General features: G+C 47.1%; 1 protein-coding gene across 3 annotated transcripts in view; it reads right to left on the bottom strand.

Annotated features, from left to right (window-relative positions):
• Positions 1 to 419: 419 nt before the first annotated feature.
• RUBCNL (rubicon like autophagy enhancer) overlaps positions 420 to 24,407 on the bottom strand; it is an 84,920-nt gene continuing 60,932 nt past the window's right edge. For 2 of the 3 annotated variants that reach the window (XM_033950126.1, XM_033950125.1), the window contains 5 exons: positions 23,305 to 23,543; positions 21,955 to 22,016; positions 12,297 to 12,450; positions 10,655 to 10,745; positions 420 to 878 (listed from right to left, as the gene is read on the bottom strand). In XM_033950126.1, the coding sequence (XP_033806017.1) occupies positions 769 to 878; positions 10,655 to 10,745; positions 12,297 to 12,450; positions 21,955 to 22,016; positions 23,305 to 23,543 (656 nt within the window). In that variant the 3' untranslated portion in view covers positions 420 to 768. The remainder of the gene's footprint in view (positions 879 to 10,654; positions 10,746 to 12,296; positions 12,451 to 21,954; positions 22,017 to 23,304; positions 23,544 to 24,407) is intronic. The other variant, XM_033950124.1, reaches the window with a different exon arrangement.

Raw genomic sequence — 24,407 nt, 5'->3', positions numbered from 1 at the left:
TGTATCATTACACTGAGTGGCCTTCTTCCACTATATTTGGGAGCTTACTACAGAATGTTGCTTCCCACTGTCTCAGCGCAATCCAGTGCAAGTCCAATTTCACATTTTCAGGAAGAGATTTTTCTCCTTAAATAAACTCTGGTATAACTTTTAAAAACACCTCTCTACCAGTTCAAACTCTCAATTTTCCTCACCAGCCAGAGATGTACAGTGCTCCCTGGTCATTCTCGGTCAGTGATTCGCAGTCCCAGTCATTCGCGGTATTTTCCAACCGCGAATGACCAGGCAGGAGAGGGCAGCCGGAGCGCCAGCAAGTGAAGGAAATCATTCGTGGTATGCTCCGATCGCCTCTTCCTGCAATAATGTCAGGCCTCGCCAATCAGGAGCTGCTTTGACACGCAGCTCCCGATTGGTGAGGCCCGACTTTAGTGCAGGAAGAGGCAATCGGAGCATACCGCGAGTGATTTCCTTCACTCTCCGGCTGCTCTCTCCTGCTTCTCCGGCTGCCCTCTCCTGTCTGCCCCGCTGAAAACCGTATCCACGGTTTTTCAAGATTTGCGGGGGTTCCTGGCAGTTGAAAAGGTGCTAGAGCTAGCAGTCACTAACTGCTAGCACAGTTCATATCTGTGTCCCTATTATTCAGCAGGTGAAAGGTTACATATCTGGAAAGCAATGTTTTACACACTGCTCCATAAATACAGGAGGGAGGGAAAACATGGCTATTTCAACCAAACGTTGCAGAAGAATATCCAAGGGTTCTTCTATATTCTAGAGGACTGGAGACAAGTGTTTTAGAATCTTCTTGCGTGCCTGCATCCTCTGACACCTTGGGCAATCTTCTGTCTTGAAGCACTGTTTGTGAAAGCAGGCTTTGCAAGCTGAGTAAGAGAAAAGAAAACAAGCAGGTTTTTTGGTGCTTTTAAACAAAGGTTCTACTTTAAATTGTGAGGTGAATTTGAAAATGGCTGTAGAATGAGCAGCATAAAAGTCCAAAACACACACAGATGCACAGAATCTTGCAAGGCAATTCTGTGAGAATTGCCGATCTCCTCTCTTCTTCCCTTCCTTGGGAATCATCTCTCTTTTTCTTCCCTTCCACCCCATGGGCACCATTTCCTTTCTTTTCCTCTCCCTCCCCCCCCTCTATGGTCACAATCTTCTATATTCTTTCTTTTCTTCCTTTCCCCTCCTCTTCCATAGGCATCATTTCCTTTCTTCTTCCCTCTCCTCTCCTCCATGGGTACCATCTACCTTTTTATCACATCCCTTATTTCAGATCCTGGCATCTTGACCTGGTCTGGCTGCATCTTCCCTTTGCCTGCAATCTGCCATCTCACATTCCACCCCCATCCCCAATTTACAGTTGGTAAACTCTCTCAGTTCTTCCAGGAGTCCCAGAATCTTTATCTATGTTTCTCTCCCCTACACCCAGGAATCTGACTCTCCCCAACCCTCCCTGCTTGCCTTTACTATCTGCAGCACTGGATGCCTGCTGCTTCTCTTGAGCCCTCTCTCTGCAGCGTCCCACCAACATGAAACAGGAAGTTCTGTCATAGAGACCTCCAGGGTGAGAGCTCCTGGCTCGAGAGAGGTAGCATGTGTCTAGTCCTGCAAACAGAAAAGGGTAAACTGTAATCTGTTACCGGAGAATGTAGTGAAAGCAGTTAGCTTAGCAGGGTTAAAAAAAGGTTTGGGTAATTTCCTAAAACAAAAGTCCGTAAGTCATTGATAAGATGAATTTGGGGAAATCAATTGCTTATTCCTAGGATAAGCAGCATAAAATCTATTTTACTCCTTGGGATCTTGCCAGGTACTTGTGACTTGGGTTGGCCACTGTTGGAAACAGGTTACCTTCAGTCTGTCCTAGAATGGCAACTCTTATGTTATTTGGCAATATAAGGCTCTTACTGCTGTTTAAATTGGCTCAAAAATAGCAAGCATTAATAAATTGTGTGTTGTATTCTAGAAGGATATCCCAATTTTCATATCCTACTGGTGGAATATGCTAGTATTTTTCAATATGAATAGCTTCATTGACAGGTTTCTACCATCAAACAGATATGGAATCCTTTATCTTTTACTGTTATGGTTCCAATTCTACTGTGCCGAGTACTACTTGTTGCAATTGATAAATTGTGTCCTATGGCCCATGTGAAATTATGGAAGCTTAGATATTTTAGGACAATCTTGGGTATTTGAACTTAGAATGTAACTCACCTTGAGCTACAATGAATAGGCATAGGCTGAATCAGAATGAGCGCCATGAATGTCTCTAGAATGGAGTTGTTAACGACATAGTAAGGCAAAGAGACCAAATTAAGCACATTCAGTCTGCAAAGATGAATTTCTTCCATCCCAGTTTATTAAAATTTTCAATCCCGAACCAAGGGTCATAGCCTTCTGGGTGCTTACAATCTAAAAACCAACTAACTGATTTACATAGTCTATTTAAAATTTAAAAAAGAAAAAATACATTAATCAAAATAAGATTAACTAAAAATTCCAATCTAAGAGCAACATAAAACTATTTAATATTTACTTAGTCTGTTGTCTCCTTGCCATACCAAACCTCCCCCTAATCATACACATATGCATCAGAAAAGAGAAATGTTTTAAAATCCATTTTAGATTTATCCACATTCCTTAGCAAACTAGTTGTTAATGGTAAACCATTCCAGAGTTGAGGAACCTTCACAGAAAAAGTTGCAGCTCTAATGTGTTCGTGAACTATTTCACAGTACAATGGCATTTTTGATTTTCTGATCTGAGAGATCTTGAAGGCACATATAAATTCAAAAGACGTGCTAGGTAAGGAAGCTCATCTGTTTGCAGAACTTTAAAGCTAGTATTAATATTTTGTAAGCAACACGATGGAGAATTGGCAGCCATTGTGCTATTTTCAAGTTGAATAAAGTACAAAAAATAATTATACTCAGCTTAAAAGCAGCTCCCCCCCCCCCACACACACACACCAGTTCTCTGCTTAAACCCTCATTCCCTTTTTCACCATTCCACGAATTTCAAGTGTATGCAATACGGTGAAATACTGGCTTCTACCACCTCCAGCAGGCCAGTTCATTTCCCATCTTGCAGTATTATTTACTAGACCAGTGTTTTTCAACCTTTTTACTCCTATGGACCGGCAAAAATAAAAGAATTATTCTGTGGACCAGCGGTTGAAGAACACGGGGCTAAGTTGTGGGCCAGACCCTGCCCATCTCTACCCAATCTCCACCCCAGACCCTGCCCCCATAATAGTACTAATTGCACCGTGCATGACCCATGCCTCATCTGGAAGCCTTCCCTCTGACGTTGCAACGTCAGAGAGAAGGCTTCCAGTTCAGGCGCAGGATGCCCGTGGGAGCCACTGCCCGTGGCTTTGTGCACTGAATCAGTTAGGAAGAGGGAGCTGGCTCGAAGATAACGCCGCATCGATCGCACCGTGGGCCGGCAGTTGAAGAACACTGATTTGGGCCTGATGCATGTGCTGGCCCTGTGGACCGGCAGGAAATTTCTGTGGACCGGCACTGGTCCATGGACCGGTGGTTGAAGAACACTGTACTTGACCAATGCACAAAGGCTCTTTTACCAAAGTGCTTTTAAGGAGTTAATAAAAAATGGGGTGAAGAATGCACAATATAGTACCCCAGTTGTTCTTCAAAGGCCAAACCCAGTCGGGCTTAAGATTTCCACAAAGAATATGCTTGAGATCAATTTGATTTGCATGGACTGTTTCCATTGTATAATATACATTGTGGCCTTCTTGAAGACCAACAAGATTGTGGCCCTCAAGGATTGTGGTTGCCCACCCCTAATATAGGGGGTATTTACAGATTGCCTAAAATTAGACACCTCTCTCAAAGAATGACACGGGGGTGGTTTCCCACGGTTAACCATGTGGACATATTTTGTCCCTGTGCCATTCAATACCTCCTTAGCCGTTACGCACTAATGCATTTACTCAGATTACACACATAACTGCAAATTTGTAGCAATCAGCACCAATTTATTCCAAATGTAGTCAATTTCTGGCAGTTAGTGTCAATTAGCAACTAATCTCATCAATTAAAATATGTACAGTACATAACAGACACTATTCTATAACCTGTGAGCACAGTTTTGCATAATAAGCATAAAATTGTGCTTACAAAATTATGGCACAAGGAGGATTAATGGCATTTCAATAGGTTAAGTGTATTGCCTATTTTAACTGTAATGGAGCCACAAATCAACAAAACCATAAAAAAATAATTTACAGTCATGAGAAACCTGAGGCAAATCAGAAAATTCTTCGACAGAAAACAATTCCAACTCTTGATACAATCCCTAATCCTAGGTCTAATAGACTACTGCAACATACTATATCTCCCATGCACAGCAACCACGATAAAACAACTACAAACAATACAAAACACTGCCCTAAGACTGATCTACTCACTGCAGAAATTCGACCACATCGGCTTCCAATACAAGCAAGAATACACTTCAAATTTTACTGCCACAGTGCGCAGCGGCCTCTAAGGCGAACAGAATGCTAGGTATTATCAAGAAAGGTATTACAACCAAAACGAAAGAAGTTTATTCTGCTGTTGTATCGGGCAATAGTGCACCCGCATCTGGAGCACTGCGTCCAATATTGGTCACCGTACCTAAAGAAGGATATGGCGATACTCGAGAAGGTTCAGAAAAGAGCGACGCGATTGATAAAAGGTATGGAAAACCTTTCATATGCTGAAAGATAGAGAAACTGGGGCCTCTTTTCCCTGGAAAATCAGAGGTTTAGAGGGGACATGATAGAGACTTGCAAGATCATGAAGGGCATAGAGAAAGTGGAGAGGGACAGATTCTTCAAACTTTCGAAAACTACAAGGACAAGAGGACATTCAGAACCAATGCTAGGAAGTTCTTCTTCACCCAAAGGGTGGTGGATACCTGGAATGCGCTTCCAGAGGGTGTGATAGGACAGAGTACAGTATTGGGGTTCAAGAAGGGATTAAATGTTTTCCTGAAGGAAAAAGGGATAGAAGGGTACATAAGAACATAAGCAGTGCCTCTGCCGGGTCAGACCACAGGTCCATCCCGCCCAGCAGTCCGCCCCCACGGCGGCCCAACAGATAATGCATGGCTGAATCACCAGAAGGGGCCCCCTTGCCCCCTAGGTATCTCATCGAAGTCCTAACCCTCCGGCCTTTCACCTACACGACCTGGTGAGCTGTCTATACTTATGCAACACCCCAGCACCTCCCTCAGTACCCCACGATCCCCTTGTCCCTCAGGAATCCGTCCAATCCCTGTTTGAATCCCTGTACTGTACTCTGCTGGATCACTTCCTCCGGGAGCGCATTCCATGTGTCCACGACCCTTTGGGTGAAGAAAAACTTCTTTGCATTTGATTTGAACCTATCCCCCTTCAGTTTCTCTGAGTGCCCCCTCGTACCTGTCGTCCCTTTTAGTCTGAAGAACCTGTCCCTGTCCACCTTCTCTATGCCCCTAAGTATTTTGAAGGTCTCCATCATATCCCCCCTGAGCCTCCTCTTTTCCAGAGAGAAGAGCCCCAGTTTATCCAGCCTCTCGGCGTATGGGCAGTTTTCCAGTCCTCTTACCAGTTTCGTTGCCCTCCTTTGGACTTTCTCAAGAACTGCCATGTCCTTCTTGAGGTGCGGCGACCAATATTGAACGCAGTATTCCAGATGTGGGCGCACCATCACTCGATACAGCGGCATGATGACTTCCCGCGTCCTGGTTGTTATGCCCCTCTTGATGATGCCCAGCATCCTGTTGGCTTTCTTCGAGGCTGCTGCACACTGTGCGGATGGTTTCATGGATGGATCCATTAGCACACCCAAGTCTCTCTCAAGTCCAATGTCTCCCAGCAGTCCCCCTCCCATTTTATACTCGAACAACGGGTTCTTTATCCCTATGTGCATGACCTTGCATTTGTCTACGTTAAAGCGCATTTGCCATTTGTTTGCCCAGTCCTGCAGCTTGTCAAGGTCCCTTTGTATTTCCTCACACTCCTCCCTGGTCCTAACTCTGGCGCAGAGTTTGGTATCATCTGCAAATTTTATAACCTCACACTTTGCCTCCGTTTCCAGGTCATTGATAAATATATTGAAGAGTAGCGGTCCCCAGCACCGATCCCTGTGGCACACCGCTCGTGACTCTCCTCCAGTCAGAATATTGGCCCTTTACTCCGACCCTCTGTAGTCTACCTGACAACCAGTGCTTGATCCATCTGTGTACATCCCCGCCCACACCGTGGTTCCACAGCTTCCTAAGCAGCCTTTCATGTGGCACCTTGTCAAAGGCCTTTTGAAAGTCGAGGTAAATGATGTCTATGGGTTCCCCTTTGTCCACCTGACTGCTTATTCCCTCAAAGAAGTACAGAAGGTTTGTCAGGCACGACCTTCCCTTACAGAATCCGTGCTGGCTTGTCCACAGTAGGCCATTTTTCTCGATGTGCTCGCAAATGCTGTCCTTGATCATTGCTTCCACTATCTTCCCTATAACTGAAGTCAGGCTCACCGGCCTGTAGTTCCCGGGGTCACCTCTCGATCCCTTCTTAAAGATAGGTGTGACATTCGCCAGTTTCCAGTCCTCTGGTACCTCTCCAGTTGTCAAGGATAGGTTGCAAACATGCTGAATGGCGCCCGCTATTTCCTGTCTTAGTTCCTTTAGAACCCTTGGGTGGATCCCGTCCGGTCCCGGTGATTTGCCACTTTTTAACCTGTCAATCTGTTTGAGGACATCCTCCCGACTTACCTCTATATGCCCCAATTTTTCGGCCTGCTCCCCACTCATGAGCTCCTTTGAGTCCAGTATATTGGACGTGTCCTCGCTTGTGAAGACCGACGAGAAGAATGTGTTCAACCTCTCAGCTACCTCTTTATCCTCCTTAATCACTCCCTTCCTATCCTCATCGTCCAATGGCCCCACCTCCTCTCTCACTGGTTGCTTCCCCTTTACGTAACTGAAGAATGCCTTGAAGTTTATCGCCTCCCTGGCCAGCCCTTCCTCGTATTTCCCTTTTGCTTGTCTAACCTCTCGGTGCATTCCTTTGGCATTTCCTGTGCTCCTGGTAATTTTCCTCAGTATGGATCCCTATTCCATTTCCGGAAGGACACTTTCTTGTCACTGATTGCCCTCTTTACTTCAGGTGTCATCCAAACCGGGTCTTTTGACCGCTTGTTCTTGCGGCCTTTCCTGAAACTGGGAATGTACAGTTTTTGCGCTTCCTGCAGGGTGTCCCTGAGAAGGGTCCAGGCGCTTCCTACAGTCTCCATCCTAAAGCCGTTCCTGAGCTTCCTCCCCACCATTTTCCTCATAGCAACATAGTTCCCTTTCCTGAAGTTGAGCGCAGTTGATGCGGTCCTCCCCACTATGGGTGACCCCCTTTCTAATGTGAATCTGATCACGTTGTGATCACTGTTGCCTAGTGTTCCTCCCACCTCTACCCCTCTTGCAGGCCCCCCTAATCCGTTAAGGATGAGGTCAAGAGTAGCACCCCCTCGCATCGGTTCCTTGACTAGTTGCTCCATGAAGCAGTCCCTCACAGCTTCTACGAATCCTGTTTCCCTCGTGGAGTTGGAGTGACCCGTACTCCAGTCTATCCCTGGGTAGTTGAAGTCCCCCATCACTGTTACACTTCCGGTCCTGCATTCCTGCCTCAGTTCTGCTTCCAAGTCGTGTCCTATTGTTTCTGACGCGATGGGCGATGGGCGATAATACAGCCCCAACTTTATGTCTGCACTCTTCTTTCCCGGCAATTTGACCCATAGCAATTCCAGCTCCTCTGCCTTTGTTGCCGTATCAATCCCAATCGAGTAGATATAGTCCTTTATATACAGCGCTATGCCTCCCCCCTTCTTGTGCGTCCTGTCCCTCCTGTAGAGCTTGTACCCTGGCAGCGCCACATACCATTGATTTTCCTCTGTCCACCAGGTTTCTGTAATTCCTATTATATCCAGGTCCTCCCCCTTGACCATGACTTCCAGTTCACCCATCTTAGCCATGAGGCTTCTTGCATTTGCGTATAAGCACTGTAGGTCCCGGTGTTTGTCCTCCCCCTCTGCCTTTACCTGGGCCGCTTTCCCTTGAGTCTCAGGCCGTTTTCCCGTTCCCGGTGCCTCCACCTCTGCCTTAACCTGGGCCGCCTTCCCTTGGGTCTCGGGCCGTTTACCCTCTCCCGGTGCCCCTGCTGTGCCCTCCGCCTTTACCCTCGCAACTCTCTTCCTCCCCATGTCCCCTCCACCCCACCTCCCCGCTTTTCCCCGGGGAATACCAGCCCTCTCTCGTGCTATCGTCCCCTGAGCCTTGGTTTGATCCCCCTTGCCTTGTGGCTCCCCTTTGCCCTGTGGCTCCACCTTATTGCCTTCTGCTTGCACCCTGGTGCCATCTTGTTCCCCTGAATCCCCTGTTTTCCCCTTCCCCTTAGGCTTCTCCCAGCAAGTTGCTGTTACCTGGTGTTTCCCTCGCTGTCTGATCACGAGTTCCATCGGACCCCCATCCTCCTCCCTGCAGTCAGCCCGTTCAGCATCTTTTCTGGATACTGCTGTCCGAAGCGTCATCAGGTCAGCTGTCGGCTTTCCCCTTCTCCGTAGTTTAAAGCCCTCTCGATCTCTTTCTTAACGTTGGCTGCTAGTATTCTTGTTCCCGCCGTGCTCAGGTGCAGGCCATCCCGCCTGTAGAGCTTGCTCTTTCCCCAGAAGGACGACCAGTTCCTCACAAAGTGGAAGCCCTCCTCCTTGCACCACCTCCTCAGCCATGCATTCATCTCCTGGAGCTCGGCCTGCCTCCTTGCATCTGCCCTCGGGACTGGCAGGATCTCCGAGAATGCTATCCTCTGTGCCCTCCGTTTCAGCTTCCTTCCAAGGACCCTGAACTGGTCTGTTAGTGCAGGCATGCTGAAATTCCTACGGCTCACATCATTTGTTCCGACGTGAACAATTACCGCTGTCTCCTCCGTTTCGGCTCCGTCCAAGATCCTCTCGATTCTGTCTGCAATGTCCTTTGTCCTGGCCCCTGGGAGACAAGTCACCAGCCGGTCCTCTCGACCTCCGGCTACGTGACTGTCCACCTCCCTCAGGATCGAGTCTCCCACGACAATTGCAGACTTTCCCTTCCTCAAGAGCCTCCTCTGCCTCAGGTCCGTGTCCATGGTGAATCTCGGCGCTCCTCCCTCGGGGTCCTCGGCCTCCTCTGCCCTCCTGGCCTCTCCACTGGCCTCTCCACTAGGCCCATCCTCCGGTGGGTCCTGGCTCTCGTCTGGTGACACCTGTCTGAGCTGCTCTTCGACCCTCCTGTAGCTCTCCTCAATGAATCTCTCAAGGTCCCTCACCTGATCTTCAATGAAGCTGTTTCTGTCTGGATCCTCAGATGCCTGGCATGGCTCCTCTGAAGCGAGCAGCCCCTCCAGGTCCTGAACCCTGGAGGATAGAGGATTACTATACAGGTTCTGGACCTGATGGGCCGCTGCGTGAGCGGACTGCTGGGCATGATGGACCTCTGGTCTGACACAGCAGAGGCACTGCTTATGTAAAGCAATAAACGGAGACAGCCCAGCCTATTGGAACAATCGACTAGTTCAATCCACCTCAACCAGACATAGGAAAACCCACGCACCATTCACACACCCTCCAACCAAAAACGTCAAAAGAAAAAAAACTGTACGTCAACTTCCTAGCCACTCGAGCTGCAACACTCGACCTCCAACTCTTCAACCTATTGACCTCGACCACAGACTACAAAACCTTCAAAAAACAAATAAAAACCCTTCTATTCAAAAAACACATAAAACCAAACTAACACAATCAGGAATGTCCCAAGCATCACCTGCAACTACTATATATGTACCTCCAATATCATGACAACTCAGATGTAATCCTTAGCAACTCAAAGAAATGTACAAACTACTCCCTAAATACTTCTAATCTCCGGACAATCCATTTGTAATCCACCTTGAACCGCAAGGTAATGGCGGAGTAGAAATCCCTAATGGAACGTAATGGAAGATCTCAATGCCATATCCCCGCCAACAGATAATGCAGAAGCTGTACAGCTAGATCTAGTTTCACAAATAAGGAAAGTATGTATTGCGGCAGTGATCATCACACGCTTTGGTTCGAGGCCAGCCATATCAAACGCCAAAGTCCTGCCTGGATGTCAAATACATACACTGACTTCAGCAAAATGGCAAACCACCTGAAGGAGGAGCTGGCAGTGTGGGAGGAAATAAGGGGAAGTGGAAAAACTGTAGGCTACACAGAAAGCTTTAAAAAAGGGAAACCGACCTCATGCATGGAAAGTAAAGATATAAAACCAAACAAGTGGTTTTCCAAAGAAATGGCTGTAAAAATAAAGGCAAACCAGGCAGCATTCACAAGATCATAGAAAAGATACCAGTTAAAGCTGAATGAGACAAAGCAATCAGGATAAAGGACAAGCAGAATTAGATGGCTAATAATGCAAATGAGGCAACAGATTTTTCAGGTTATATTGGGCAGAAGAGAAAGTCCAGAGGTGGACATTGCACCCCCCAAAAAAAAAATATTTAACCAGTTTTAGGCACATACTGCGACAAATAATCAGGTAGCTAACATAGCAATAAGCAGAAAGCTTTGCAGAAGAAAAATAAAAAAATCTGGTTGAAACCCACCTGTACATCGTCTGCATGTTACAGTCTGAAATGGGAATATTATGTCCGAGCTCTGACAAAACTCACAAATAAACCCTCTGGCTTGGCACAGCTACAAAACAAATAACAAATTCACTTTAATGTGACTGCAATTGTAGAATACTAGCTAAATTTACAGTTATGCATCTAACTTTAGATACACGTGCTAGGCACACTCCCATCTTTATGCCCCTTCCAAGTCCACACTCCCCCCATAATCTGCTTATGCCCCTTCCAAGTCCATAGCACTCCCCCCCTCCCCACACCTTTTAAGTTTCACACTATAGAAATTGAATGCACATTTTATACAATACCAAAGGGCCCATGTAACTAATGCCAATTTATCAATTAAAGCCAAAATTGATTAAAGACAATTTACATCTAATTATACAATTAAGTTGTGCACCTAATTTAATTCTATAACTTGGGTACACATCTTGGCATACTAACCTCCAGAATTTGGGCAAAGATCTCAAATTAATGAGCTATTATCAATAATTGGTGTTAATTAGCAGGTCATTTGGGTTTATGAACGATCTGCCCCGAGCCCAAAAATGATACAGAGATTGTTATGGGCATATCTGAATTCAAAATAAAAAAAGGAAGGGAATTCAGCAGTCCAACGTTGGGTCTAATCATATACCCATCGAGGCTTTAAGCTTTTTCATCACTTATTTTGCTACTTGACACCTTCCCCTCAGAACTGAGAGAACACCCAAGATGCACACACAAATTAACATATAATGGATGTTAACTGGAACTCATTAAAATTTGTGCCCACACATGGCTATGCACTATTCTATAAAGCAAGGTGCCCAATGCTACTAGGGCATAAAAAACAGAAGACGTAAGCCTCCACAACTATGTCCAGAAATAAAGAATGGGGTTGACGGAAAACGCAGCAATCAATGATATTGCTTCAAAAAAACTTTATTGTACAAATAAGGGCTCGAGTCGAGCTCTTATTGGTACAATAAAGTTTTTTGAAGCAATACCACCAATTACTGCATTTTCTGTCAACCCCGCTGTGTGCCTAACTCTACTAGTGGATAACTAAAAGGGGCTTGGTCATAGTGCATCAAGAGCATTCCAGAAAGTTAGACACAGAATTTACTATGACCTCAGACACACCTAATTTGGGCACCAGCATTTACACAAGGTTTTAGCAAGCAAATGTCTGGCGCCTAAGTTTAGGTACAGGAATCGGCGCTATGTACAATTCTATAAAGGATGGCGTGCTCTTTATAGAATCATGTATGGCACCAATTTTGAGCTCCATTTACTGAATATAGTTCCATACTTATTAAAAATGAATCTGTATTGATCAAAATTTGACACTGCATTTCTCTTTATGGAAGTGAAGACCATGATGCAGAACTGGTTACTTTCAATGAAAAGGTGATCTCAAAAATGTGACTTCCTGCTGTAGTAGGAAGCCCAACAATGTTTCAGCACAATCAACACTTGTATCATATTTATCAATGGACACAGTCTCCTTTATCAGGCACAATGTAGGCGCCATTTGTCTTCACAGTCTAGCCCCCCCTCCCCACTCATTATAAATCAATCTCAGCCTACATGACTGTACAATTAAAAACAATCAAGGTACGGACCAGCTTCTTACCTCACAGCTTTCCACGTGCGCTGTAGAACTTTTCAGGAGATCCCTTAGACTAGGTAACAGCACACCTCGTTTGACCTTCAGAAGATCATCCAATGAGAACAGATGAAGTTCCGTCGTCAAGTGAGCAGGCACAGCCTCAAACTCTTTCAGTACACTGTCAAGTCAGAAAGAACGCACATTCCATATTAAGAATCTACGTCCACATTTCTATCTCAGCAGAACTTCAAAATTCCATGCTGCTCAATACAACTTACATACAGAGGAGGGTTTAACTACCGTATTATGCTTAACTTCACTAAGGAGGTTTGAGAGGGAGCTCTGCTACGTGACCTCCCACGCTCTCTTAGATTTGTACCCTTGATTTTGTGGTTTATTCTGGGTGCGGGATCTTGGGCATCTCCTCTTCTTTTTCTCTTTCTTTATTACATATGGTGGTTATGTCGTTTATATCTCTTTTCCTTATTTTTAATCAAGTTTGTAACTAAGGGCCATACCCACCACTACATTTATTAAATTTTCCATATTTATATTCCGCTTACACCTAAGCAGAGCGCAATACACATACAATTTTTTTTTTTAAAACCTTACGGTCGCAGACAGTAATGAGATTAACCATTAAATCAGCAAGTGGGGTATATCATATGACAACATGGTCTGCGGCTATTTCTATAGCCGGTCCACAGATATGGAATGCGCTGCCAGGTTCTTTGAGGCTGGGTAATAAGATGTCATTTTAAAAATTGCTGAAGACCCATTTGTGTCAGAGCCTTTTATTAGTCCCTTTTAGAGTCTCAATAGATGCTTTCTATGACTGAAATGATGTTTTGGCCGTTAATAGTTTAGTGGATATAATGAATAATGTATTTTGTGAAAGTAACATAACTGCAGCTAATATTCCGTTAAAATTATGAACTATTTGACATGTTTGTTTTACCTGTAATCTGCTTAGGCATAAGCGGAATAAAAAAAATGTTTAAATAAATAAAAACACCCACCCCCTTTATCATGGACATATTAAAAACCTTTGTTGTTTGTTGGAAAATAGCATTACACTTCAACTTTAAAGACAGCTAACATTAAAGGGGTCAATATTAAGAGGGGTTTAATCTGGCAGGAGAGTTGAGCTTAACTGGGTTCTGTCACTCAATAGTGCCACTAACCATCCATTCCCTAAATGGCTAGCATAGAGGTTGAACTAAATTTAGCCAAGTTAACCAGGCACTGGACTGAATATCTGGAATTAGTTCAGCCCATGGCAGCGAATGGCTCAGAAGCGGACAGCTGAATACCAGGCCCTATGTTTTTTGCTTTTGACTTTTTTGTATAGAACATAGCTACATGTTTTTTGCCATCAACGTCTAATACATAAGAGATATATATCTGCAGTCTAATTGTCAAAAAAGCACAGTTACTTACCGTAACAGGTGTTATCCAGGGACAGCAGGCATATATTCTCACATGTGGGTGACGTCATCTACGGAGCCCCAGCGCGGACAGCTTTTCAAGCAAACTTGATTGAAGTTTCAAGTTTGCACACTGCACCACGCATGTGCATGCCTTCTCGCCCACTAGAGGGCGCATCCCACCTCGTGGTCCTCAGTTCCATAACTAGCCAAGAAGCCATCCCCGGGGAGGCGGGCGGGTTGTGAGAATATATGCCTGCTGTCCCTGGATAACACCTGTTACGGTAAGTAACTGTGCTTTATCCCAGGACAAGCAGGCATGATATTCTCACATGTGGGTGACCTCCAAGCCAACCAAAAAAGGGCAGGTGGGAGGATGGCAATTTAGGAAAACAGATTTTGCAAAACTGACTGGCCAAACCGGCCGTCACTCCTGGATAAAGTGTCCAGACAGTAATGAGAGGTGAATGTATGAACCGAAGACCAAGTGGCAGCCTTACATATGTCCTCCATCGGAGTGGATCGGAGGAAGGCTATCGAAGCTGCCATCGCTCGGACCTTGTGCCCCGTGACTCGACCTGGGGGAGGAAGGCCAGCCTGAGCATAGCAAAAGGAAATGCACGCAGCCAACCAGTTAGACAGAGTGCGCTTGGAAACTGGATGCCCTAATCGATTGGGATCGAAGGACAAAAACAATTGAGGGACCTTCCGATGAGACCTGGTGCGTTGAAGGTAATACGCCAACGCCCTCTTACAGTCAAGCGTGTGAAGCGCCGCCTCGCCAGGATGGGAGTGGGGCTTGGGAAAGAACACAGGAAGGACAATGGACTGATTGAGGTGGAAATCAGAAACAACCTTAGGGACAAACTTAGGATGGGTGCGGAGAACCACCTTGTCATGATGGAAGACGGTGAAAGGGGGATCCGCAACCAAGGCTTGCAACTCCCCAATCCGCCTAGCGGAGGTGAGGGCAATCAGAAACACCGCCTTCCAAGTCAGAAATTTCAAGAGGGACTTGTTGAGTGGCTCAAAAGGGGGTTTCATCAGTTGAGCTAAAACCACATTCAAATTCCACACGACAGGAGGAGGTTTAAGAGGGGGACAAACCCTGAGTAACCCTTTCATGAAGCGTGTCACCAAGGGATGGAGTGACAGAGGGCGTCCATCCAGCTGTTGGTGGAAGGCAGAAATCGCACTAAGATGAACACGCACCGAAGTGGTTTTCAAGCCAGAGCGCGACAAATGGAATAAATAGTCCAGAACCGAGGATACCGGGACCGATACCGGATTCAGGTGAAAAGACGAGCACCAGGTGGAAAACCTGGTCCATTTCTGCGAATAGCAAAGCCTCGTCGAGATCTTGCGGGAGGCTTCCAGCACCTCCCTCACCGATTGAGACAGATCCGGAGGAGTCAGGGAACAAGAAACCAAGCTGTCAGGTGCAATGACTGCAGATTGGGATGCAACATGGATCCTTGACTCTGAGACAGCAGAGAAGGAAAGGCAGGCAGAGGAAGAGGCTCCCTGGCACTGAGCTGAAGCAGCAGGGAGAACCAGTGCTGACGCGGCCACCGAGGTGCTATGAGAATCATCGTGGCCGTGGACGATTTTAGATGTACTAACGTTCGCATGATCAGAGGGAAAGGAGGGAATGCATACAGGAACCTCCCTTCCCAATCGAGAAGGAAGGCATCCGCCTCCAGACGATCCCGCGAGTACATCCGAGAACAATACAGTGGTAGTTTGTGTGTCTCCGGAGAGGCAAACAGATCCACCTGTGGCGTTCCCCAGCGAGCGAAAACCTCGCGCAGAACTGCTGAGTGTAGAGTCCACTCGTGCGGTTGCAGAAGTCGACTGAGTTTGTCCGCCAGACAATTCAGTTCTCCTTGGATGTAGACCGCCCGGAGGAAGATGTTCCGGGAGACCGCCCACTCCCAAAGGCGAAGAGCCTCGGAGCAGAGGGGCCAAGACCCCGTTCCCCCCTGCTTGTTCACATAGTACATTGCCACCTGATTGTCCGTGCGGACGAGGACCACCTGGTCCTGCAATATGTGAACGAAGGCTCGAAGTGCTAGGAAGATGGCCCGAAGCTCCAGCACGTTGATATGACACCGACGGTCTTCTGCCGACCACAGGCCCTGCGTGCGAAGACCGTCGAGGTGGGCTCCCCACGCGTACTCCGAGGAGTCCGTGGTCAGGACCTTGCGAAAAGGGGGAGTGTGAAACAGTAGCCCCATGGACAGATTTGAAGAGTCTGTCCACCAACGCAGCGATTTCCGCAAAAGCGGAGTCACCGAAATGAGGCGAGACACCGGATCGCACTCCTGACGCCACTGGGACGCGAGGGTCCACTGAGGGATCCTCAGATGTAGCCTCGCAAACGGCGTGACGTGTACCGTCGAGGCCATATGGCCGAGCAGCATCATCATGCGCTTGGCCGACACCATCGATAGTTGAGAGACCTGGCGGCTCATCCGTACCAAGGCTTCCAACCGCTGGGTCAGAAGGTAGGAGCGCAGGCGCACCGTGTCCAGCACCGCACCTATGAACTGAAGAGACTGAGCCGGCCTCAACTGAGACTTTGGAAAGTTTATCTCGAACCCGAGAGTTTGCAGGAAGGCAATAGACTGTCGGGTCGCTGAGATAACCCCCTCCCTGGTCGGGGCTTTGATGAGCCAATCGTCCAGGTAAGGGAACACATGAAGCCCACGAGACCTCAGGGCCGCCGCAACCACCACCATGCACTTCGTGAATACTCGTGGGGACGCGGCCAGGCCGAAGGGCAGTACCCTGTACTGGAGGTGGAGGTCCCCCACCTTGAATCGTAAAAATCTTCGGCAGGCGGGGTGCACCGGAACATGGGTATATGCTTCCTTCAAGTCGAGGGAGCACATCCAGTCCCCTTCCTCCAAGAGAGGGTACAAAACCGGGAGAGATAGCATTCGAAACTTCTCCCGGACCAGGAATTTGTTGAGCTTCCTGAGGTCCAGTATGGGGCGCAGGTCCCCGGTCTTTTTTGGGACCAAAAAGTAACGGGAGTAAAACCCCGTACCCCACTGGTCCTTGGGGACCGGCTCGACCGCCCGAAGCTTCAAGAGGGCTTTGGCTTCGGTCAGAAGGGTCGGTAGCTGCGAACGGTTGCAAGAGACTAAACTTGGGGGACTGTCCGGCGGCGAGGACACAAAGTTGAGCGAGTAGCCCTCGGAGACGATCCGGAGCACCCAAGCGTCTGAGGTAATCACGGTCCATGCCTCCCGGAAGGACCGAAGACGCCCCCCGATAGGAAGGGGTTCCTATGAAAGCGCGGAGGGGAACCCGCCCCGTCCGCTCAGCCCGTCAAAAGGAAGGCGCGGGCTTAGAAGGGCCCTGCGCCGGGGCTTGGGTTTGACCCCCTCTGCCTCGCTGAGACGGACGTCTCGGAGGCGGTCTCGAGAAAGCCGGGGTCGACTTCTGCGGGTATCGGCGCGGCGGAGGCCGGAAGGGTTTCTGCGGCGGGGGCCTAGGTTTGGGGCGGACCAGGGATGCTAAAGAGCGCTCCTGCTCCGACAACCGCTTGGTCGCCGCGTCTAATGACTCGTCAAATAACTCGGACCCCACACAAGGCAAGTCTGCAAGGCGTTCCTGCAGGTTTGGGTCCATATCGAGGGTGCGAAGCCAGGCCAAGCGGCGCATGGCCACCGCGAAGGCCGACACCCTCGAAACCAGCTCAAAGGCGTCGTACACTGCATGGAATAGGTACAACCGCAATTGAGACAGGTTGGATATAAACGTATCGAATCCTGCTCTTTGGGAGTCCGGTAACGAGTTTCGATATTGAGGAAGGTCCTTCACCATACCACGCAAATAGGAGGAAAAGGTGAAGGCGTAATTTAGAACCCTGGTGGCCATCAGGGAATTTGAATAGAGGCGACGGCCAAACTTGTCCAGGGTCCGCCCCTCCCTGCCGGGTGGAACCGCCGCAGAAACCCGTGAGGGCTGTGATTTTTTAAGAGCAGACTCCACCAGAAGAGACTGGTGGGAGAGCTGCGCCTTATCGAACCCTTTAGGGGGAATCGTCCTATACTTAGATTCCATTTTTGAAGGCACAGACGTGACTGTAAGAGGGTTTGACAAGTTCTTCAGCCAGGTCTGCAGAAGGACACTGTTGAGAGGGAGTCTAGGTACCTCTCTAGGAGGAGTGGGAAGGTCCTGTTCCTCCAAAAATTCTTTGGAATACTGAGAACCTACCATCAGGTCAATCCCCAGGGCTCGGGCCATGTCCTGGACAAAGGATGAAAAAGAGGACGGCCTAGCCTGGGGAGACGGGGTTCTCGACCGCCCCACCGAGGAGAGGGGGGAGGCCTCATGAGAATAATGAGGATCCCTAACCGATCCCGAATCCCAGGATCCCCTCTCCAAGGCCCTCGAGGGGGAAGGGGAATTTATCCTCCTCGCAGAACCCTTGGGCGAGGACCCCGGGGTTCGTGGAACACTCTCCCATTTCCTCGGCGAGGCGGCACGGGAAGACTTCCCACGAGGTGAGCGGAGGAGCCTCGGGTTGTCGAGGCGCAACTCCGACACCTGCAGCGCCTCGCCCCCGAGCGACGAGGAACGATCGCGCCGAGGCGAGCCTCGGGCCCGCTTGGACTTCCTCGATCGGCGCCTCGTCCGAGGTCGCGTCGAGGGCGAGGCGTCCCGGGAAGACCCGGAGGAAGAGGAGGAAAGACGGCGCACTCTGTGCAACTTTTCTTTGGGCCTCACACTCCGCTCAGGAGGCTCCCCCGAGGTCGAGGTCAGGGGCGGGGCCGAGACCGAGGTAAACGGGGCCACAGTACCCGAGACCGAGGTCGCCGAGGCCGGGGCTCCCGAGGTCGAGGGGGCCGAGGCCGGGGCCTCCGAGACCGAAGGCGCCCCGGCCGAGGTCGAGGCCGCCGGAACCGCAGCACGCTGCAACACTTCCAGGGCTCCCGACAGCTCCGATGAGATCAGGGCTCGAAGGAGATCCTGGAAGGCCGGAATCCCCACGAAGGTGGGGAGTTCCGAGTCCGGGGCACACTCCCTGGAGGGTGACCTCGGTCTCGAGTATTCCCTCGGGGTGTGCGGAGTCGAGGTCCGATGCGGGGCCGGGGTCGACCCACCCGCCTTAGACTGAGTTGAGGATGGCTTCTTTGCTGAAGGGGATGGAACAGAGGACTTACCCGAAGCTGGCTTCGCTGACGACGTCTTCGAAGACGAGGGCCGAGGCGAAGCCGAGGCCCCCGAGGACGCCGAGGCCGAGGTCAAGGCCGGGGCCGAAGCCGAGGCCAACGTCGAGGCCTTAGGCGGCGCGTCGACGGCGAACAATTCAGCCATTCTGGCCTTACGGCGGCGGAGGGCCCTGTTCTGGAAAGTTGCACAGCGATCACACGACGCTGTCGGATGTTCGGGCCCAAGACAGACAATGCACCACCGGTGAGGGTCAGTGATGGAAAGTAACCTCTCACACCGGCTGCATTTTTTGAATCCCGTAACAGGACGGGACATCAACGAAGAAAAAGAAGAAGGCCGGGAACGACCGACGTCCCGCGGCCACGGCTTCCGGGAGCCCCCGGAGCCCAACGAAAAACAAAATAATTTTTTTTTTTTTTTTTTTAAGAAAAGAACCGAAAGGAAAAACGCACCGCGAACTAATTCGATCGAAAAACAAACTGAACGCGGCAGCTAGAAGGCAAAACACTGGAGCTCAGATCCACAGGGCTTTCTTGCTCCGCGGAAAAAATTGAACTGAGGACCACGAGGTGGGATGCGCCCTCTAGTGGGCGAGAAGGCATGCACATGCGTGGTGCAGTGTGCAAACTTGAAACTTCAATCAAGTTTGCTTGAAAAGCTGTCCGCGCTGGGGCTCCGTAGATGATGTCACCCACATGTGAGAATATCATGCCTGCTTGTCCTGGGATAAAAGGAAAGTCCCAATGATTTTTCCTTTAGAAAATTTAAGCAAGCTCTCTCACATTGAAGATACTGGGTATCTACTTACTTGACACGCTGAAGCAGATAGAGTGTTAAGCGTCCAGAAGTTGGCCTTAGGATTTGAAAACAAGATCCTCGCACAGGCATGCTTTTGGACACCTTTGGCAAGTTATTTACCCTCTCACTTTAACAGATCACCTAACGTTAGGCACCAGAGAATGCTAGCAGTTTTGCATGACTGTTACACATTCAAGCGCTAGATGAGCTCAGCGATGTTCTGCAACTCATGCACACAACTGCCTTAATGCATAAACGCAAGGGGCATTCACAGGGGGAGGAGCATCATTTATGCAAGTAACTTATAGGCTATTGTAAGTTGTGCTTCAATGCTGCATTTAGGCTAGAGCAGATTTATAGCTGCTATTGACATGAAGTAGGCATACCTAAATGAAGATGGCAACTCTAGAACAGGGGTGTCAAAGTACCTCCTGGAGGGCCGCAATCCAGTCGGGTTTTCAGGATTTCCCCAAAGAATATGCAAGAGATCTATTAGCATACAATGAAAGCAGTGCATGCAAATAGATCTCATGTATATTCATTGGGGAAAACCTGAAAACCCGACTGGATTGCGGCCCTCCAGGAGGGACTTTGACACCCTTGCTCTAGAAGAACACTTAAGATATGAAATCTGGGTGCCACAGTTGTAGTGCCCAGTTAAAGACTTGGTCCTTGACCCTCCCTTGCCTCTAATTCAGAATTTCTACTTTAGGTCCCTATACCTAAGCCTCATTCACCTTAAGCTCAGATTTAGAAATGTCAGTTACTAAATTTAAATTCCAAATCATAATTAGTAGCAAACCAAAGATGCCATGAAAGATCATTTGGCCCATCCAGTCTGCTCAGTTAGTTGCCATCAGCTACTTTGTTAATTTTATAGTCCAGAACTCTATTCAACAGCTCAGTAGCTTCCTTCTGCTTTGGGATATACTTGCTCCACCAGTTAGGACAAAGACATCATCATCACAATAATAGTTTATATACCGCAGGACCGTGAAGTTTTATGCGGTTTACAACGATTAAAGATGCTACAAATTGAGTAGAACTAACAAAGTTAGAGATTAGTGACTCGCAGTTCTAGAGATCAATTGTTGTGGGGGAGATTGTGCAGTTCAGCTACCTAAGTAGCAGGAGCAGATATGTTTTTAGGTGTTTCCTAAATTCCCCATAGTTATTAGCATGCATAAATAGTTGTTCCAGAATAGATCTTTTCCCCATAATGCTGCTTGATAAGAGAAAAGATGTTGATAATGTCTTTTAAATTTACATCCCCTATGTATAGTACCTAGATTTGCACACCCAAGATGAGTGTGTAAATTAATTGTTTAACGAGATCAATGACATTAATAAGTAAGTACTATCCAATTACTGATGTTAATTGGCACTAAATATTTGCACACACTAGCTGTGAGCTATTCTAAAAAGCAGTGCACCAAACTCCCATAGAGTCTCTCTCAAAAGGGGGTGAGGCTATGGGAGCACATGGGCATCAAGGGCATTCCAAAAAATGAGCACATATAGGCAGAATACTAGGTAAACCCACCTAACTTGGGCACCAGCATTTATACCAGGTTTCCGCAAGCGTTAAATCTGGCACCCAATGTAAGGCGCAATCTACGCTTAATGCTATTCTATAGAGTGCATGCTCTTTACAGAATAGCGCTTGGCATCAATTTATTTTTTTCCCCCGGTGCCTAATTTTAAGCATCATTTAGAGAATATGGTCCAATGAGTCTTAATTTACTGCTGCTAAGGGCTTCTTCTCTCCATTGTTATTCTTTTCTCCCAGCCCCTCTACATCTGAGCCATTTCACATGACAGTTCCAAAAACTTGGTACACTGTACCTCTGCATCTGTTAAGTGACGCCATGGTATGCAAGAAGTCGGGACTCCCTCTCCCAGGAGCATCCACAGCATCCACCCTCAGCCTCAGATGTTTAACAAGCAAACGCCAAATGCCAATGCAAAGTCTCCTGCATGCATGGTAGCACTTCAACTGGGGCAGCTTGAAACCATGTGGGTTCATGGAATTTATACATTTCAAAACTTAAGATAAGCTTCTCTTCCACATCATGGTCTAATGCTTACATATGTGACATAACATAGTAAATGATGATACATAAAGACCCGTACAGTTCATCCAGTCTGTCCAATATCTTGTGACCATACTGCAGTGTCAAACCCACATGACTGCACTTTTCTTCCACCTGCACTACTCAGGAACACCTAAGGATGGATTTCATGTATTATCTTACAACATAACATAGTACCTTTCGGAAAGTCTACAGGTTTGCAACAACTTCTTCATAAGAATAAGCTGTTCCTGAAGTTCCTAAAAAGATGAAACAATACACGATATGTCATTAAAAGAGAATAAACTAAAAAAAACAGAGATGTTAAAAAATACATTTTAAACAGATTCGAGTAAATTGCAGTGTGATCACAATGAAAAACGTACATAGCATTCAACATTTTGAAGACGTGTTTTCATTACAATCATTTAGAATTCATAGTGGTCAAACAACAAGAGAGCACTGCAGGAAACTAACCTTTACTAGATTTAAAACAAACTTCAGGAAAAGTTTAGCTTTCAGTCCATGCACATTCTCCTGAATTTGCTGTCAGAGGATACAAAGAATTGAACAATGGCCAGTTACAAAGATTTTGAACAATTTGTTCAAGGACAGGCCCATAAACACCTTAACCAGGTGGATGGATGCGAGATAACCTCTGTTTCAGGGCGTAATATTTCAGGAAGTAACACAGGGAAATACTTTTAAAACCAATTGGAGGAAATTTTTTTTCACTCAAAGAATAGTTAAGCTCTGGAAGGCATTGCCACAGGTTGTGGTGAGAGCAGATAGCATAGCTGGTTTTAAGAAAGGTTTGGACAACTTCCTGGAGGAAAAGTCCATAGTCTGTTATTGAGAAAGACACAGGGGAAGCCACTGCTTGCCCTGGATTGGTAGCACAGAATATTGCTACACCTTGGGTTTTGGCCAGGTACTAGTGACCTGGATTGGCCACCATGAGAACGTTACTGGGCCTGATGGAGTATTGGTCTGACCCAGTAAGGCTATTCTTATGTACCTTATTGGGTACGTCCAAACGACCTAGACAGACCTCTAAAGAGATAGTAGACCTCCTTGGGTGAGGTTGAGATCTACTATTGGGTACATCCAAATGACCTAAACAGGCCTCTAAAGAGATGATAGACCTCCTGCAATACCTTGAGTGAAGTGAATATCTAACATATTACCCTTGAAGCAAAACACAGCAGGTCAGGCACTTTTCTTTATGATGATAATTTTAAAATGAGTCTTCATATCTGCTTCAACATCTATCCTTTTAAAACTAGCAGACTGCCCATATTTTCTGGAGCCTTCCTAGAATGTGAGTCGAGATGCTGGGCTCAGTGAGTCATTGGTCTCACCCAGTATGGCACTTAAGTTCTTAATCACTCATTTAACCTTTAAATTGCTAAAGCGCTAGCCATATTATGCATTTGAACCTAAAAAGATTTAGCATTTCCTGAGGAGATACTGGTTAGAGAGAAAGAGGAACAGAGACAACGTAGCTAGCAGTTATCTCAATTCCAAGGTTTCCAGTCCCTGGCTTACCCTAACACGGTCCAGGTCTCTGACTTTCATGTAAATGGCTTTGTTAATGGAATCAATATTGAAGACAGGATCATGCCAGATGCTATCCAGCAGCTGCTTGGAGAAGTTACAGACGTAATACTTGCTAAAATCCCACTTTATCAGTATTCGGGCAGGGATGGAAGACTCCGCATAGCTGTGGCAACAGTCGCAGAAATACTTCCCCAAGTAATCACAGTATCGCAGCCTTCTGGTATACTCTACAAAATATTAAATGCAGATACACAAAGTTACGTTCATACATATCTCCGGGATTTAAATATTGACATTTTTGTTCTCTCCCACACATACTTTGTGACACTGACTGTTAGTTTTTAGGAAAAGGACTAGGAGAAAATAAAGAATTTGTTATTTACTCAAGAGGGATTAAACAGGTAATACTGTATGTAGAAATTGCTTGGAAATTGTGGGTCATACAAGGCTTTATACACATATGAACCTTAGCGCAGTTGGGCCCATCAGCTCATTCAAAGGTCATTTACAGTTTCACACAAGAATAAAAAAATTAAAGTCATTTGGGGCCCGATGTCAAGCATTTTTCCCCATAGATATAAAGGAGTACTTTTAAGCTTTTCCCAGATAATCAATGGTAGTTTACATGTGGTACAAGTCCCTAACAAAGTTAGGTTACGCTCCAAGCACATATGGTACAAATGTTGGTGGAGCCATCATTTCACACATTATAAATATGTACACAAAAGAAATATTTGTCTAAGTAGGTACTTCAAAGCTTATGGGATGATATTATTCTCTAGTGGCATCTGGGTGCCATGATGTATTCTAGCATAAGCCACTCAGGCAGCGAAGATAGACAACCAAGTCTCCAACCTATTGACTACAAGATGTTCAGAAAGGAAATAAAAACTATACTCTTCAAGAAATCCCTTAATAAAGCTTAATACCATGATAAAGCTTAACCCCCCTCTTACCATCCCCTCCCTAACCCCAGATCCTACTTTTCCCTCTCTTGGAAACCTTCTCTGATCTAACGTTGTAACCCTTCTTCCATAACTCTTTTTGTAATCCGCTTTGAACCGAAAGGTAATGGCGGAATAGAAATCTGT

Source organism: Geotrypetes seraphini, chromosome 6, assembly GCF_902459505.1.
Source record: "Geotrypetes seraphini chromosome 6, aGeoSer1.1, whole genome shotgun sequence".
Lineage (NCBI taxonomy): Eukaryota > Metazoa > Chordata > Amphibia > Gymnophiona > Dermophiidae > Geotrypetes > Geotrypetes seraphini.
This window is presented reverse-complemented; position numbering and strand designations above follow the sequence as displayed.